We start from the raw sequence: 17,258 nt of genomic DNA, 5'->3' as shown, positions 1-17,258 counted from the left end.
AAGAACTTTTACAAACTATTTTTAATTACTTCATTCGATATGATAATGCTAGCCCTAATTGGATCACTAATTTTATGGTTGCACTATGCAAAAACGATCAAATTTACGAATCCTGCATCGTTCGTTAATACTTATGACTAAACTCTGCTGATTGATTCAAGTTATGTAGATTATTAATACTGAAGTTAATTTCTCAGATGCGCAAACCTTCGAGTCTCAAATAAAAGGAAATAAAAGCTTTGTGATTGGCCTGTACTACCGGGCTATAAGACAATATACCAAAAGCATAGCATATGCTGTAGATTCGTCTGAAGAACTAGCGCTGGCAATAGATAATAGGGCTGCAGCCCTATTTGAGCTAAAAAATACAAGGATTGTGTAAGTGACATTAATAGAGCTCTGGACCTGAATTACCCAGACAAATTAAAAAGTAAGCTATACAAGCGAAAAGGACTATGTTTGGCAGCACTAGGAAGTCCTGATGTCGATTCAACTTTTCAAGAAACTTTAATTTGGTTGGATAAGACATCTCTAAGCAATGATAAGAAGAACAAAATTGAAAATTAGCTAAAAGCATTGATTACAACACCACGAGCGGCTATTGCTGAGTCTCAAGTAAATGTGACCCAACATCCAATGCCAAAAATATCTGCACCAAATGTAAAAATTCCCTGTGCCTCTGATGCGATTGCGGTCGAGCACTCGGCAAAACTTGTCCAGCACCTTATTGCTACCCGGAAAATTAAATCTGGCGAAATTCTGATTTTAGAAAAACCACATTGCTCAATTCTCAACCAACGGAGTATTTATACTTACTGCTCACACTGTTTGCAAATATCCTGGACCCTGATCCCATGTAAATATTGTGTTTATGCAGCATACTACTCAGAACTTCGCAGAGACAAAGCCTGGAACGAATACCATGAGATAGAATGCTCAATTATGGGATTCTTGTTGTGTTTCTCTGTCCCTGAACAATATTGGCTTGGTGTAAGACTCACTATAATGATTTCACAAAAAGGAATGAAATTGGCTACATTGAAGGAAGAGCTTGCACATGTCGATCGATTCAAAGGTGTAAATATACATTTGTCATACTGCTATTTGATAAGATTAAATTTAAATTAGAAATTAGAACCAATCATTGAAATTCAAAGAAAAACCCCTGGTTTAGCAAGTGATTGAGGTTACTACCTTCTTTTCAGCAAATTCAGCTAATGGAATAAATTTTAACTCCATTGGGTACGTTTGCAGGTCCACATACAAAGGAAAATATCAACGATGGAAAATTCTGCAATGACCAGTACCGCAACATTTATACCCTGCCAAATAATGTTGGCTCTTCCTTTGTGCTAAAGCAACTAGTTAGTGTTCTGTGGTGTGCATTATCAATATGCATGATCGGAAGAGAGACTGAGATGTTCGGGAAGAAGATGGAAGTAAATTATACATTTACAAAAAATCCCCATGTGATATTTGTTGGAGAGCTGATGTTGAGAAACGTGGATATTAGTTTAATGAAAGCTACAGTTGTACGAGAGCTTTAATTTACTATTGAATTGCGTCAAATAGAATTTCATAAATTAACTCCTTTGTGCACAAATTTTTGCATTGATATGACATTTTTTTTAGATCCAATCAGTTACTTTGTACTTTAATGAAATATTTTGATTCGACAGTTCGGTGCATCATGTTGTTCAGCTTCTTATGATCACGGACTTACACTTTTGGCTCTTTGTCGTCTGGCGAATCATTCATGTGATCCAAATACAATAGAACAATGGTATACAGAACACCTTGCTCTGTATGCTGCCTATCCTATTGAGAACGGCGAACAGGTAATAAGAAATGGTTCCACGATATGAGATTGAAGTCGGCGATGTAGTTGAACAAGAAGTAGCAGTTCTCGGAACATCTTTCATGGCTCATAAATGTACAGTTACTTGAATTTTTATTCCAGATATTCAGAAGCTATGTACCCCGTTACATTGTGATGGACAAAAGCAAAAGACGCGGACGTCTTCAGGATCGAAACTTGATGTGTGAATGCATCCCTTGCAAAGAAATTGGCCCACGCTCGTCACTCATTGTAGCTACAAGGTAATTATAATGTAAAGGTATAATAACCATGGACCTCACTTAACCATACCTGAAAAACAATAAAGTTTTTTCACAAGTATAATCTGTGCGAAAACATGAATCTTTCATTTGCATGTTCATTGATAGAACACTTTCGCTTATTACTACTTTGTCTTGTTTACGTTCCAGCAAAAAGCAGTTACTCAAGAGGCCAAAACTAAAATTGATGCCTTTTTGTAACAATACCTTGTAACGCATAGTGATTTCTTACAAAAAGATATCACTCAAAACATTCCTAACATTATCATCGAAGTGATAAAAATGATTGAATTACTGCATAACCTATGCAGAAACCTTGTAGTGAATTGGACATGGCGGTTACAATGCTCAAAGATCTTTACGCGGCAGCTGACATCGTGTACGACTATGTACCAGTAAATCCACCTGGGATAACAATTCAGTGCTCACTGTTTTACGCGTCGCTTCAGCAAATCGCTCTCAAAAAATTAAACTTTTCACTCGTAATTTTCATTCTTATTTTTCTGAACACCTCGAACTTTGTCGAGGTTTATACGTATTTGAATAATTATATCTTTAATATCTGATTACATAGATTCGGAATATACTTCGTAGTTACTTTTGAAAAGCATTATGAACTTCTGTGTATGTTGATCATCAAATAAACTTTGCAAACTATAATTCCTTCTTTTACTATGTTGAGATCCTGTTTTATGCAATACCGAAATATCCCTAAATGAAAATGATTGTATGAAATTATGTAATAAGTGAAATATTAAGACATAATAAGAAAACTCATTAACAAATTCATAGTCGTCATTTCATAGATACTGAGAGATAGTGTTCAATAGCTAGTCTGAGCGATTGATCAGTGAATCAGAACCTTCGGTGTTCTCTAGAATTTGACTCGTATAACTCTCTGCTTGCAATTTGCGGTTGTCCTCAATCAAATGAGCAACCTGCAGGTTACGATAGTTGAATGCAACCTCCAATGGAGTTTGTCCGGCGCGATTCTTTGCGTATAAGTCTGCGCCATGCTGGATTAGGTATCTGGAAGTATAATTGGATAAGCGATTGTAAGATCGAAACACCTGCCCAATGCCAAAGTGAAAACTTACTGCGCCAACTCCAATCGGCCGTTAATTGCTGCTAAGTGAAGCGGCGTTCTCCGGGCCATCGGGTCTGCGATGTTCACATTCGCTCCAGCCCGAATCAGAGCTTTGACGGCTTCGAAATCTGAGCTGGCCCGAACGCCCAAAACTGCTTCCAGAAGCAGCCCTAAGCCAATGCTTTGAGGCGGGGGATCCGTGGAGGCCCTGATCGTTCGAACATCACGCGTAATATGACTCGAGGTGAATATTTCATGGGCAAAATCTACCCGTTGGCCAGAAGAAGCTTTGCCATAGCCACGCAGGGTTTCCTCATTACGCTGTTGTAGAGAGGGCTCTCGAAGAAAGTATCATAGACGTTGACCGGCGCGCCGTACTTGAGGAGAACTCTTGCAGCCCCGACGTCCTTCTGCGTGACGGCAAAATGCAGGGGATAACGACCCAGGTTGTCCCAACAGACAGTCGACGCACCTCGGCGCAAAAGCTCCAGCATCGCTTGCCTGTGTCCGAAGAAAACGGTCAAATGCAAGGGAGTCGCTCCTGAATAAAATTCGCCGTAATGCGAACGTCGTCTACGCGACAATCCCTTCTATATACATGAACGTATAAATGTCTGAAATGAACACGAAAAGAGGCTTCGTTTCACCGTGTATGGTCTTCTGTTGGAGATCGACGGTGCAGTTGGGCTGACTGCAGAGCAGGACGATCAGATCAAGGTCACCGTGTTCGGCGGCTACAAGAATCGGCGTGACATCGTGTGAAGTACGATGGTTAACGTTCGCCCCTTGAAGAATCACTTTTCTCGCCGTATTGACATCGCGATTTGTGCAGGCATCCATCAGCTTTCTGTTCAATTGTGATTTGGCAACCTTCTTCGAGCCAGGGTTCTCTTCAGATGTGCTAGCACGATTCATTTCATTGGCTTCCATCATACGTTTTTCTGTACGGTTACGAGCTTCCCGAGGCAGATGTGACACGTCTGGTTACAGCCAAACGACGAGGGTCATTCGATCAAATCATATCGCAAGATTAATTAACAAAAGTGAGCTGTCATAGCTAGGCGTATGTTTTTCTTGCTTTCTTCACGTATTTGTAATTAACGTACAGTCGGGAATCGCGACTTAAATGTTCGAGAGCAGACAAACGATTATTCACAGTTCTCTCAATATATGTTAAACAGCAGCCCATTTACGACTAATATAAAAATCTACTCTCTAAAAATCAATTATGCAACTCCTATTTCTGATTTAAATAAATGATTATTATCGCTGTACGAACAAAAGAGTTTGCCCCACAATTAGGGCGCATCCCTAGAAACCTGACTATAACGCTAAAATATTCGTGTCGAAAACGACTGAAGTGAAATAAATTAAACATGAATTGGGAAAGTCGGATAGTGCATGCATAGAATATAATCTTTTATTGTTCGTCTCTTATCCCTCTTACACTTTACCCATACATTGATCGAACGAAAGCACCACTGATTGAAAAATATTTTCAAGGTAAAGTTATTGTATATATATATATATACATATACATATACACACACACATATATATGCATATGTATCAGATTAGATTGTAACATTACATTACATAGGTAGACTACAAATGACCATATATCACGGCAAAGTAGTATATGTCGTAACGCGAGGGTATCGTATCTGAAGATATGGATGGAACAACCTGGCTAAATCGGCCTAAATCGAAGATCTTCGTTTCGAAAAAACCGAGAAAAACGTGGTAAAGCTGTAGTCGCATATGCCTCGGTAATGCCTGTATTTTATCATTGTCACACTTTTCTGTGGACAGTTATTGTTTTTTTTTTAAATTAGATTTGCAAAATAAATGTCAGTTGTCAATCGTTTCAAAATCGCGTGACGTTCTTCCGATACGAGACATACCCACCGCTTACAATCCCGTAAAATACACATTTAAATGCCATGAGCTTGATGGCATTTGAATAGATTTTTTTCAAAGGAGCCTAATCCGATTTCAGAGCTTGTTCTATATACATACCTGCTTTGTGTCAAGCATTGAGATCATTGGAAAAAGGTCGAAATCGACTTAGGCTCTCTTTTCCATCCATGCCCTCAATCGAATTCGATTGGTGATTGATTTTACATCATCCAACGAAGAGGGACAGATTAGTTTGAACCTTTTATTTTACTTATTTTTTCTCCTCTCAATTTGACTGCAATATTTTACGTTACCCTTGCCCTCTGATCATATTCAAACTATCAAAGTTATCTCGATACTCTTCATGACATCACAATGCATATAGCACCTTGAATTACGGTCACCGCATTTCGCTTTTAGGACGCAATAAATCTGTCGTATCATTTGAAAATTTGTCATACCACTTATAGACACATACAATAGTATTGACAATATTATAGTTTATACAAATTACAATAGGATCCAAAGGGTACGCTTAAAATAAGCCCTTCGTATACGGTTAGTGTCTTGACATTTTCGATCGAATAAATGCTTGACTATGCAACGAAACATAACTCGGTCGCTGTCGCGCAGAACAAGTTGGAGTTAAATTTAACGAGCATTTCTATCTCATTATACATGTTTCAGGTTTGCACAGTGGTTACAAGAATTTCAATAAATTCAAAGACTAATTCATTTAGCAAAAATTATCGTTTGAATGATTTATATAATCAGTGAAGTAAGCTCATGATATTATCATCCATTGATTGAAATAATTAGTTTCGCTAGCTGAGACGAGATTTGGGGTTTGAATTCGGATCAAATCCTTCTGTGAATGTAGAAAATTCCGTATAATTGATAAGTTATGTATGTAATTGATGAATCGTTATGTCACATAGCTATAAGCACATTTATTAAAACGTAATTGATTGCAAAAATTGCGTAATCTTCCTGCAATGTGGTTCCAATTCCAGCATTAGAAAAAAATTTCATTTGACATAAATACTATAAACGCAGTCAGGTGAAACATATTGAAACATACTTTAAGTACACTATACTAATACAATCTTAGTTAGCCTATGGTTAACTGGAGAATCTAGAGAGTAACGCTTTGCAGATTACCCTTCCTACCATTTATGTATGCGAATTAGCAATAGAGTCCGAAAAGGAGGATAAAATCCAACGGACCAAAATCTCAGCTGTGAGTTCGAGTCCATTTCGCAAAACGCCAAAGCATGTGAAATGAAAGTTACAAAATTTGTTTCACACATGCCATGTGTTCATCTGATATCCTATCGCGTTTTTCAATGTTCAAAATCACATTTCATTAGCTCTGGCGTTATAGTTAAACTATTATTCAGAAAAAAATATTTTCTAATGCAAAACACAGAGCATCCAGTGAATAATGCGAAACTTCATGATGCTAGAATTATTCCAAACATCCCGGTATTCGATCAATCAATTGTCAGGAATTGTAATTGGTCATCGGAAGACTTTGCATGTCGAAGAATTCAGATGATCTTCGGTTAACCATAGATCACAACGACACAGTCAGGGATTAAATATACGTTAATCTCGTTATATTAATTAGTAGATATTATAGTCTTGCATGTGTAAACAGTTTCCACAAATTTGGTATTTATAATACAAACTTTCAGTTCCATGGTTTCGAAGGTGTGGTAGCACGGTGATTTGGTAATTAGATATGTTAGTTGCGTTACTTTGAACAGAAGCAAGGCGGTTTTGCATCTTTTTTTTCTTTACCACGATTTCAGTAAAGAACCGTACCTGTCATATTGATTTCGAAAAAAAGACATCTTCACTTTAGCTAAGATTAAAATAAAATAAATTTAAACGACCAGTTCAATAAATGTGATGTCAGGAATGAACTAAATAAAGATCATTACAAGCAGACTGGATTTGTGTACAATGCATAAGTAATAAATCATTGCATTGTAATGCGTTGATCCGTTTCTCAGTTCACTTTCAAAAGCTGAAAACATTATTGACAAGTCCCCTGTTACTCAAAAGCCGTAGAACGCGAATTTCTCACATGGATAAGCTTTATTGTGTTATAACAGTAAGTACCATGGATGAAAGAATCGATACGTACGTAACTATATCGCGTTGTATATATACAGGTAATATAGGTACCTACACAAGATTTAGATGCTTGAAACAGAAAACTTTATTCACAATGTGTTAATTGCAGACGTTTACCTGATACCAAGACAAATGATTTCTTTTCGGACAAACGAACCTGAAATCATCGGTTCGTTTCGATGGTTCATCGTATCGTTCGGATAAAATTACAAATTAATGCGGTGGTAGTAGCTTGATTCAGCTCTGTCATTTGGGTAGCTGCCATAATTTTGCGGAAGCGCTCTCAAGAGTTCGGCAAGGTTGACCATGGCTTTCCTTCCATCGTAAGGTCTGTAGGCCTGAACCCCAAAAAATGTCGTTACCCATCTTTCAGCACCATATCTTTCGATGGCTAATAATCTTTCCCGTGTTTTATCTTCGACTTACCTGCGACCTCCTCTTGGAAACCATAAATCTCTTGTCCGGGTTGTAATCGTTCCGAGTGTAACCAGTTCCGTACTGAGGTGTACCGTATAGAGCACCGCCGTACTGTTGACCGAACTGATTGCCGTATCGGTCATAATAGTTTGCAGGCCGTGACCGGGGAATTCCAATATCAGAAGATGCGAGGGCATCGTTTCCTACGCTAAAGTGCCGCGGCGAATAGATAGGCCCCTCTAACCAAGCAGCGCCTGTTTTATTTCACGAAAAATATAGCATTACGATAGAATCGAAGTGAGGACTGAGTAGGTCCTGGACTGACCTTCAACGTCAGAATTATAAGGACGAACTTACCATTCCTAGGATCTTCCTCGTCAACGTCTACGATGCTGTTTTCGTCGTCCCCATTTTCGTACTCGTCAGTATCATACGCGGGCCAGTTTCTGAACCCGGAAAAGTGTAGGTTTAATTTTGTTGAATTTTAAACTATGTTTTTTTTAGTGGTTAAAAATAGCAACGAAGCTTTATTGTAGTATCAAATAACATTACCCTTCGCGACGCTCAGCTTCCCAAAGTGACAGAAGTGCCAGAACATCCTGAGGGTCTAGTTCCCGCTTGTAGCGAGATTCCTGGTACAACGGAAGGCTGTGAAACAGATGAAAAAAAGCCCAAGGACTAACGAGTGTGTCGTTTATATAGTTAAAGGCTAAGAATAAATGTCCGACAATTGCCGTACACGACGTCAAACGATATCCCTATAGTACAATGTTATTTATCCAATTACAGTCGGTCCGCAGTGGGCAAAATTACTTCTTGGAAACATGTTCCAGTGTATGTAACATATATCGAGATGACCTTTCACCGTCGCGTGACCGGAACGCATAGAATTGTTCATCCATCAAGCAATACTTAGAGTAATAGATAAAGCTGCTGCTTGTCTGATCGGACGTTGTTAGATTTGGACGAGGCTGAAGCTAGCAGCCAAATGTTCTATTGTTCATTTGAATGGGATGTGAGGGTAAAGTCCAAGTATCAAAATTTTGTGAAATACCTTGAATCCCCCACACTTTTATAGAATTATGAGGATAAAACTGAACAGCGTTTTTCTAGTTTAACACATGGGGCTGCAAACTCTAGCTGCTAGCTTCAGCTTTATTACATTTGATAAATGATAATAAGTAACCCGATGATCCGCGAGATGCGCTTAAATTCGGAAAGCCGACGTTAACGGGTAATCGCATAATTTAGACCCTCTAAATTGCTCCGGACCTGACTAGTGATTCGGAGAACTTTAGGACACTGCTGTTTCAGGACTCCGAATGGGCGCATTAATCGTGGTCGGTCGATACCCAACTCTGCCTGATCGGGTGGTCCAGATGACGCGTGCTACCCTCCATCCCCTTCAACATTTGGAAAACAACGAGCGCCAAACTGCATGACCCAGTTTACAGCTGGGGCTTCCATTCACCTTTTCCGATCCATGAAGGGAGCCCCTCCCAAACCCCCGTCAGTGAACCCTCGAAAATACAGACTTCTGCAGAGCTATCGACCGCCCCATTCCCATATCCGCATCTATCTTCACCCACCTAGAACGGGAATGACGGGCGCCTCACGTCCAATCCTAGTCCTCTGGGACTACGTAGTTTAGAAAACATTAATTTCAAGCTGTACTTAAACGTAACGACCAGTTAAAATGACTCCGAGTGGCGGTACGCGACTACGATTTGCTCAACGAAAGCACCTACGTATGTATAACTAAATGAGCCGGACGCTTATCAACGCTTACTCTAAAATCCCCACGACCTATGGATGATTGTCATCGCTTTGAGCGATTTCTAAGGATGAAGGACTGCGCGTGTTGTTGGTATAATAAGTTGTTCAACAGCTTTCTTGATACGGATTGTGGATAGAAATTTAGGTCAGTTCAAGCGGCAGATTATCCAGCCTTAGAACCATGCTCTTTATTATCCTGTGCTCGATACAAGGGCTGTAAGGCTCTTTCCTTGCGTAACAATACTGCGCATTAACTTTTCACCTTTATCGAGTGCAACAGTCTCCGTCGACGCAACAGACGACGAAGCGAATCATCGTTCGTTTCCATAGTTTTACAGTCCTCTTCTCTTTCATGGTTTTCTCTCTCGATCGACACGTTGCTTGGCAACCGTCGTGCGAACCATTTCGCAAGCGCAACCGACGACCCTATCCAGATAACAAAACAGATCGATCCATACTGCCTTCTGCGCCCACGCTACAGGTGGCCTGGTAACCTGCGACAAAACCCTTGTGGTGTCGCAGCATTGCACCGAACATGCGGAACATTCTATTAAATGCAGGACTCGAAGGCACACGATTAATTACGCGATAGTGAATTATGCACGGAGGTATTAGTAGATGACAATCCTCCGCAAGATGTACCATACTGGTACAATTATTTTCAGTCGGTTTTATTCGTGTACGTTGAAGGGACCCATTAACGCGCAATTTGTCTTTCGCATAAACAACATAATACGTTATTTGGAAAGCTCAGAGTGAGCAGCTTTCCCACTTATCATTTTCTAACGGGAAAAAGTGTTCTCTTACTCACAGATTAGCTCCTATGAAATTCAAAATACATTCACTGTATAAGTCTGTACAGAATTAAACAGTTTTTTCAAAACACTTTTCAATAACTCATTTAAACTCGATTTGTGGACGAAGAACGCATGGGTTCGCGCATCTAGCGGTTATATAAATATGTATATCACGGTCTAGCTTACGTGGGTTGTAAACTCAATGTCGACGGTTTCGTAACTTCGTATATATGCAAATTATTCGCTTCTCGTTGGTAGGTACACTTGCAGTGCTTGTCACGTTCGCCATTCGTTACTAGAAAAGCTTTTTTTCGCAACTGCGCTTTGCCCATTTGGGATTTGCCTAATGAAGTTCACCGGTCGGGTATTCAGTTTCAAATGATCTTTTTCCTTTGATGAAACTTAAAAGCCCATTCGATACAAGCATTCCTTGTAGGTAGATAGATTTATTACTAAGCTTATAGAGCTTCGGCTCCAATACTTTTCTCTATCGCGTTCATGCAAACCGATTATACGTTGTACGGATAAATTCATGCCCGATTTGCTCCCGTGGCTGACAACTAAAGTGTTTATCGATAATAATTCGAGCTAGGTCCGTTGGAATGGTTAACCCTGCGCGATTGCACTGAGACCAAAGCATTCACGTACAGTTTTTCAAAAAAAAAAAAAAATTCATGAATTATCTTGAATCCTTCTAAAATGTGAATCCACGATGATTTGAGTGCGAAAATTATCATATTTTATACTATACATTGGTATCTAATCGAAAACGCTACGTAGAATAAAGTTCCAAAGTGAAATTTGGCTTGGGATGAAATTGTCACAGTGCGGCCGAGCAAGGTTAATCATTTACGAAAGAGTAGATTGTCAAAGGGAAAAACTCTCCCAGAGGGTGGCGAAGTGCCACCCCGTTAGTTCGCAACGGGAGAAATTGCGTTGTACTAACCGTTTCGAAGGAATGCTCGAAGGAGCCAATGGGTAGCAAAAGACTAAGTACCGGGTAATACGAGGTATCGAATTTGAGTAAGAGCGTGTTTCCTTTTTTTTTTTTTTTTCAGTAAAATTAAAAACTTACCTTCGTTTCGCCTGAGCGACGGGCTGCTGGGGCATTTCGGTTGCTGGGGGGGACGAAGTCGACTGCATGGGAGCGTGTGTCGATGCAGGTGTGGATGAGAAGCCGCCGTCGGATCTTTTGCGACGGTCATCACCGACGCTGTAATATCGGGGATACGCAGAAACGTCCCAGGTGCGTGTGTTATCTTCCAACCAGTTACGCGGGTTATCTTCCAGCTGGTTGTCAAGTATCTTTCCGTACCTGGGCGATAATTAAAGTGAAACGAGGTTGCGGTGACGGAAAAGTTGAAAATTCTTTAGGGCTAAAAATTTCGGATTCAAAAAATACACTTACTGATAACCCTTGTAGTAGGTGGGTAAATGTTTCTCCTGGTATGCCTCGTGCATCGCACTCGCTAATGGTTTTGTACGGCTAAACTTCTCCGTTGCAGGGAAAGCGCTCTTTATTTCTTCCAGCCCCGAAGATCCGATTGTTCCTGAGTAATTATTATTTATTTTATGATCAATCGCCGTGTCGAGTGCAAGTTTGACAAAGTATCGCATAAAATTTGAGCGAATGTAACGTTGAAATGTTATTTACGTTTTTCAGCTGTCGGTGAGAACAAGTTACCCGGTGCATTTTCAGCTTGACGATTCTGCTGGTTTCCGAACATAAGCAGTTCTTGAGCGCGTTTCACTGTAAATTACAATGAAATTATAGAATCGTCTGGTCTTGCAATTTTACTACATATATCTATGAACGACTCTGCGGACACGTTTAACGTACCCTTAGGTCGTAGGGCTTGATCAGCTCGTTGGACATCTTCCATCAATGTCGTGGACAGCGCATCGGTCATCAATGCCAATAGACCAATGGCCAGAATTCCAAGCCACGCTGAAACCATCTACACAAAATACCATAGTTTCAATGTCAACGCCAAACGAAAACTGGACATGAATATCTGCTGTTTTGATGAATTATCGCATACTTTCAGCAGTGTAATAACAAGTTTCTTTCGAAAAATATCGGAGTTGTAAAATAGAAAATAGAAAATCAAAACATAATGCAAGTATGCCGTCGCGATCTCAAAGTTTTGATGAAAATATGATAATTTTCTGTTCAACGAAAGCAGTACTGACTTAATCCTCATCTTTGAACGTAATCGCTTCGTTCCATGTTCATGCGATTGAAATTTATTTTTACTATAACTATTTCGCTCTTCAGTCGTAGAAATCGCAACTTTATTGAAGATAACCCGTTTTTGTTGTACGCCTATTGGAAAATGACTTAGAACCATAATTTTTAATCCGAAAAAATAATCAGATTACTGCATGAAATACCGAAGCGGCAACTTATCATCATCAATGATGCTTCAACGTAGCAAAGCGAAAATGAGGTATGGTTTAATTGCGTATTGGAAAATCCTTCTCTACGAAGAGATGTAAGAAATGAAACACTGACCGTTTTCGACAGTTTTGGCTTTACGACGAGACCTGTTGCCGCAGTTAGAATGTGTCAAGAAAATTGAGAGCACGGGGAAATAAACACGATTAAACATTTTAGCAGTGAAGTACCTTGAGTCAACAAAGTTTGAGATAAATGCTGGGCGATGGGGTAGAAAATTAATTGGATGCTTGCTAGGGTTCTTGATGCTCGGAGGAAGCGAATGAGGTAAGTACGCGCTAGTTGGTAGCTGACAACATCAACCTGGTGGGACAGGGTGCGGCTTGTTTAAATATTAATTAGTCAAGGGAACTTGTTGCCAAGTCGACGGCGCAAACATCACCCGTACTTATACGCGCCTCCCTAAGGTCTCCGGTAGACCTGCACAAAAGCACCCAAACTGTTTCTCAATTAAGGGGTATTACCATCCAGAAACTTCAAAATTCGATTATTTTTTTTTTTGCATTCTCTTATAGTTTGGGGTTCTGAACATGTTTCTCGAAACTATTAATTTGAAATGCGTAGAACTGCCATTGTTACAGAGACTCAAGTCCGTATTATTCCGCCTCTTTCCTCAGTATTCGTGATTCCAAATAATAATGATAAACTAGTTTATCGATAGCGTTATTGCAAACAACAAATCGTCACGTATGTCACGCTCCGTAGTTTTAACTCACTAAACATAATTCCTATGTCAATATAATTATTGCTCTGAAGCGCAAATAATCATAATCTCTTTCTCTCTCTCTCTCTCGTTCTCTTTCTGCCTCTCACTATTAAAAATACCTATACCATTGTCAAATATTCGGGGCGGAAAAATCAATATAAATAAATTACAGTGTACAGTCAGAAACGCGAAAAATAAATTGAGATACGATTTATATACATAAACATGTATGGATTATCGTACTTGAATATAATATGGCTTGAAATTAGCCATCGTTCGCTTGAGGAAAACGAGCCCATGATCAGCGTACTGCTGTCAGTTCTACTTATATTTCAAATAATCCAACTCATTCGCCTTTAACCATGTTTCTACATGTTTCATTGCAACGATAAACTGTGCGTATATTTATGCGAAGTTTGAAATAAATGAATAAACAGAAACTGAACCTTTAGTTCCGACGGTTCCAACAGAGTTATTGTGCACTGAAAAGGTAGACTGAACATTCAACGCAAGTAGTATGAGCAGTATTCGGTCAGCCGCAGCCAGCTAGCGAGTCAGTAACGGCATCAAAAGCTCTGACAAGTAATTTTTAGATTTTTTACCGTTATTTTGATCTACAAAATATTCCTAATATAAATTTTCCAAACTGGCTGTTGGGTGACAAAGCAATTTGTAAATAATTGATATCTGATTTCATGAAGCTGATAATACGCAAAGATAAAGGTTCGACGGTTTCCTGCTATGTTTTAAAAACTAGGGTCAGGGCTCTGATAGCGATCATTTTGCAATATATTTTGAAAAATTTCTATAGAACAGCGTGGGTGTAAAAAACGCTCTTAATATTCTGAGAGATTATACTAATATACTACGAGTAATTTGAAATATGTATGGATAGCGGATTAATATACATACAAAGGATAGGTATAATGGGCCCTATAAAAAGACGTTTAATCTCTAATCTGTAGATAGAAGCGCACTGCGCTGGATCCATAACACATTCTACCCTGGTTCAATATTAAAAAGTAAAGGTTCGATAGATCGTGACGAATGTAGTATCCATATGCCAAAGTTTTGGGACATGAAAATAAGTAAGTAACAAACAACGTTTGTTCCCGTTTTTTCAAACAACGTATACTGATAATGAAAATTTTCGAAAAATTTACAGTGAATGTCACTTTTACAAGTTTTTCGTTCTATCTCGTCGCGGTTGGTTATTACTGGATAGCTAATTTGGAAGATTACTCTCGTTATTGAAACCATGTGAATTTCTGTGTAATAATTAATGTAAGTATCACGTGCGATATAAATATTATGCGAACTCGAAAAAGTCATATTGAACTCGAGGTTCTTGAGCATACCTACTTTTCAGTTACAAGACACGTTAAAGTTACTACGTAAAATATATCAATTTCAGAAGTTTCTCTATCGCCTTGATGAATATTTAAATCATCTCTAAAGCCTTGCATATTCAATGGGATACCAAAATTGATAATTATAACGAGGAATGAAGCAGTTACGTGGAAATGATGTATTATTTATCAAGGTGTACGAAAAGCTAATAGCTTTGTTTTTGAAGCGATGATAAAGGCTCCAACATCAATGTTACCTTAAGGTACCTGTATCCACATTTACATAAGGAGCATTCATCCTACCCAAAAAATTACCCAACGCCCGAATGAACAAACACAAAAATCACATCGCTGTCGGTGAGTTGAAAATTTGACTGGTGAAAAGAAATTACCATATGACAAACAAAAATCGAATATTTGCTATTATTCCAACATCTCTAGAAATTTTTTACGCAATTGCTTCGTTTTTCTTCAAGAAGTTCGGTATTAGCTTAATGCTAGAAATACTAATGCTGTAACATAGTTAATTTTTCTCATCCGTGCCGAAAGCATGAGAAAATTCTCCGACAGCGCAAATTTACTTGTTTAATATTACGATATTTATAAACGACGAATTTGACCTTCGTACTCCCGAATGTTTAAAAATTAAAACTTCACCTTAGCGTGTCCCTGTTGTCTCCAAGCAGTAGCCTCTCGCTAGTCTTCTTCCTTCTATCGTCCGTCTGGTTCTGAGGGTTGCGCCGATCAGTGGAGACTCGAAAGTGAAACCACCTGAAGCTCTGACGGTCCGGGAAGCAGTGCTGGGTGGCAGGGCTCGGCGCGGGAGCCACGGTGGCGAGGCAGGCGGTCGATCAGCCACCCCCGCAGATTCCTCCCCACCTGCAACGCCTACGCCTACGACGCCCACGCGTCAGAGCAAGGGATGAACGAAACGAAAGGGGAGTATCTCGAGGGGCCGGGAAATACCCCTCCTTCCTTTTGTACGAGTAATTTATTTCATCGTTGAGGGAAAATCAAAGCCCGGAAAAAGAAGGACGCGGGGCCGCTATGGGTAGTAATGAAAACCGTGTCGCCGCGTCCTTTGACGGGAGATATAAATCGAGTGCTTGGATGTTCTTGTCTTTGAACCGATGAAGCATGAGCCGAAGATAAAACGTTCTTTTCTTACAGTTTTATTGGTTTCATTTGCCGAACGATACGAGCCAAGGAAATCCTATCGCTCCGTAAGATGGTTAGTTGGAAAGAATTCTAATTTTTTGAGAATTCGATGAATGGACGAAGATGCGACATGGTCCCAACATTTATCATCCCAATTGAAGTTTGCTGTGAAATTTTTATCATCGTATTCATGCGCCTAAAAAAATTTCGTCAGCTTAGAATTGACTATTTTTCTCCGCTGAATCCATTGGATTATTTGCGCTGATGTCACAGTGTCGCGAGTTCTCCGATTTGCGACTGTATTTGGGTTCGGGGTGAGCGTGGGGGATGCAGCACACCGCGGCGTTGACGTCATCGGTGGATTCTTGAAAGAGACGCACAAGCGATGCTCGGTGGTGCCTCGTTTAGCCCGTAGCCTTAGGGTGGGGATTCCCGGTAGTTCGGATCGATCGAAGAGACTTCGTAGTAAGAGACGCCTGTTGATGCTAAGGGATGGTTTCATTCATGAAACCCGTCCAACTCCAGTGTAGACTGAATGGTTTCTCCGCCATCCTATGATACGTGAATTCAACCTGCTACTCTCCTTTCCCAAAAATCGGAAACGAATAGAAACGGATTGAGAATTTCAATACGATCTATTCCGATTTCTTTATCCAAACGGATGTTTCGTATTCTTTGAAAAGAATTAATTCGGATTGATAATTGCCATCCCTTATTCTAAATAAATAATTGAAACGAACAAGCTGTTAGAGGTGGCATTGTCGCGAATATGACGGGATAGGAAAGAACAGATAAAATCGAATAGAAACGAATAAACAGATTAAAACGAACAGTGTCTCATTGGAATAACTCATGCTTAATTTGGAAACTTAAAGAAATGGGATTCATAATTCTGCTAATTTTTCCGTTTCTATTCTTTTCCGATTGTTGGGTTGGCTCCAAAATATCTAGTGCTGTTGGCTGTATTGATGCCACTACAAATTTATACTGTACGAGGCAATACAATCTAAACTCGTCATGTTATCAACTAGGCACAGACAATAAAGCGAATTTTTTTTCAGTTTAACCAGAGAACCTTAAAACGGATAAGAATTCTACGAGTACTGCCGAATAATCAATTCCTACGCACTTCTTAATTCGTGTAAAACATTTTTGGTGTTACAAGTTCAACCTTTTCGCCTGCTTAAGATTATATTGATCTATTTTGAATGTGAAAAAATTTGCACACCCTGTACCTTCAAGCTCGAAGACCAGCTTTACTGATCAGATATTACTGCGGATAGACGTATCATTGTCTGCCCTTGCGAGACTGCAAACATCAACTTAAAATGATGTACTAAAGTATTTTTCG

The 17,258-nt window shown here is 39.5% G+C and overlaps 2 protein-coding genes across 2 annotated transcripts; one reads left to right on the top strand and one right to left on the bottom strand.

Annotated features, from left to right (window-relative positions):
• The first annotated feature begins 232 nt into the window (after window positions 1–232).
• On the top strand, window positions 233–2,499 carry LOC124176610 (SET and MYND domain-containing protein 4-like). Its single transcript, XM_046558139.1, has 5 exons — window positions 233–1,075; window positions 1,255–1,532; window positions 1,680–1,838; window positions 1,961–2,100; window positions 2,269–2,499. The coding sequence occupies exons 1-5, from the start codon at window positions 637–639 to the stop codon at window positions 2,330–2,332; spliced, it is 1,080 nt and encodes a 359-aa protein (XP_046414095.1). The 5' UTR covers window positions 233–636; the 3' UTR covers window positions 2,333–2,499.
• Window positions 2,500–5,034: 2,535 nt separating this feature from the next.
• On the bottom strand, window positions 5,035–15,564 carry LOC124176587 (prohormone-2-like). Its single transcript, XM_046558085.1, has 9 exons — window positions 15,407–15,564; window positions 12,077–12,194; window positions 11,891–11,986; window positions 11,645–11,786; window positions 11,312–11,551; window positions 8,216–8,311; window positions 8,021–8,109; window positions 7,673–7,917; window positions 5,035–7,584 (listed from the first exon to the last, which is right to left on the bottom strand). The coding sequence occupies exons 2-9, from the start codon at window positions 12,192–12,194 to the stop codon at window positions 7,453–7,455; spliced, it is 1,158 nt and encodes a 385-aa protein (XP_046414041.1). The 5' UTR covers window positions 15,407–15,564; the 3' UTR covers window positions 5,035–7,452.
• Between the last annotated feature and the right edge of the window lie 1,694 nt (window positions 15,565–17,258).

Source organism: Neodiprion fabricii, chromosome 1, assembly GCF_021155785.1.
Source record: "Neodiprion fabricii isolate iyNeoFabr1 chromosome 1, iyNeoFabr1.1, whole genome shotgun sequence".
Classification (NCBI taxonomy): Eukaryota; Metazoa; Arthropoda; class Insecta; order Hymenoptera; family Diprionidae; genus Neodiprion; species Neodiprion fabricii.
This window is presented reverse-complemented; position numbering and strand designations above follow the sequence as displayed.

Excerpts from the sequence above, each read along its gene's own strand:
- LOC124176610 (XM_046558139.1), top strand. The coding sequence starts at position 637 with ATGCCAAAAATATCTGCACCAAATGTAAAAATTCCCTGTGCCTCTGAT. Across the intron at positions 1,076-1,254 it reads ACATGTCGATCGATTCAAAG|GTCCACATACAAAGGAAAAT; the intron begins GTGTAAATATAC and ends GTACGTTTGCAG. Across the intron at positions 2,101-2,268 it reads TCACTCATTGTAGCTACAAG|CAAAAAGCAGTTACTCAAGA; the intron begins GTAATTATAATG and ends TTTACGTTCCAG.
- LOC124176587 (XM_046558085.1), bottom strand. The coding sequence starts at position 12,194 with ATGGTTTCAGCGTGGCTTGGAATTCTGGCCATTGGTCTATTGGCATTG. Across the intron at positions 11,987-12,076 it reads TCAAGCCCTACGACCTAAGG|TGAAACGCGCTCAAGAACTG; the intron begins GTACGTTAAACG and ends TGTAATTTACAG. Across the intron at positions 8,312-11,311 it reads GTCGCTCAGGCGAAACGAAG|CCTTCCGTTGTACCAGGAAT; the intron begins GTAAGTTTTTAA and ends TCTGTTTCACAG.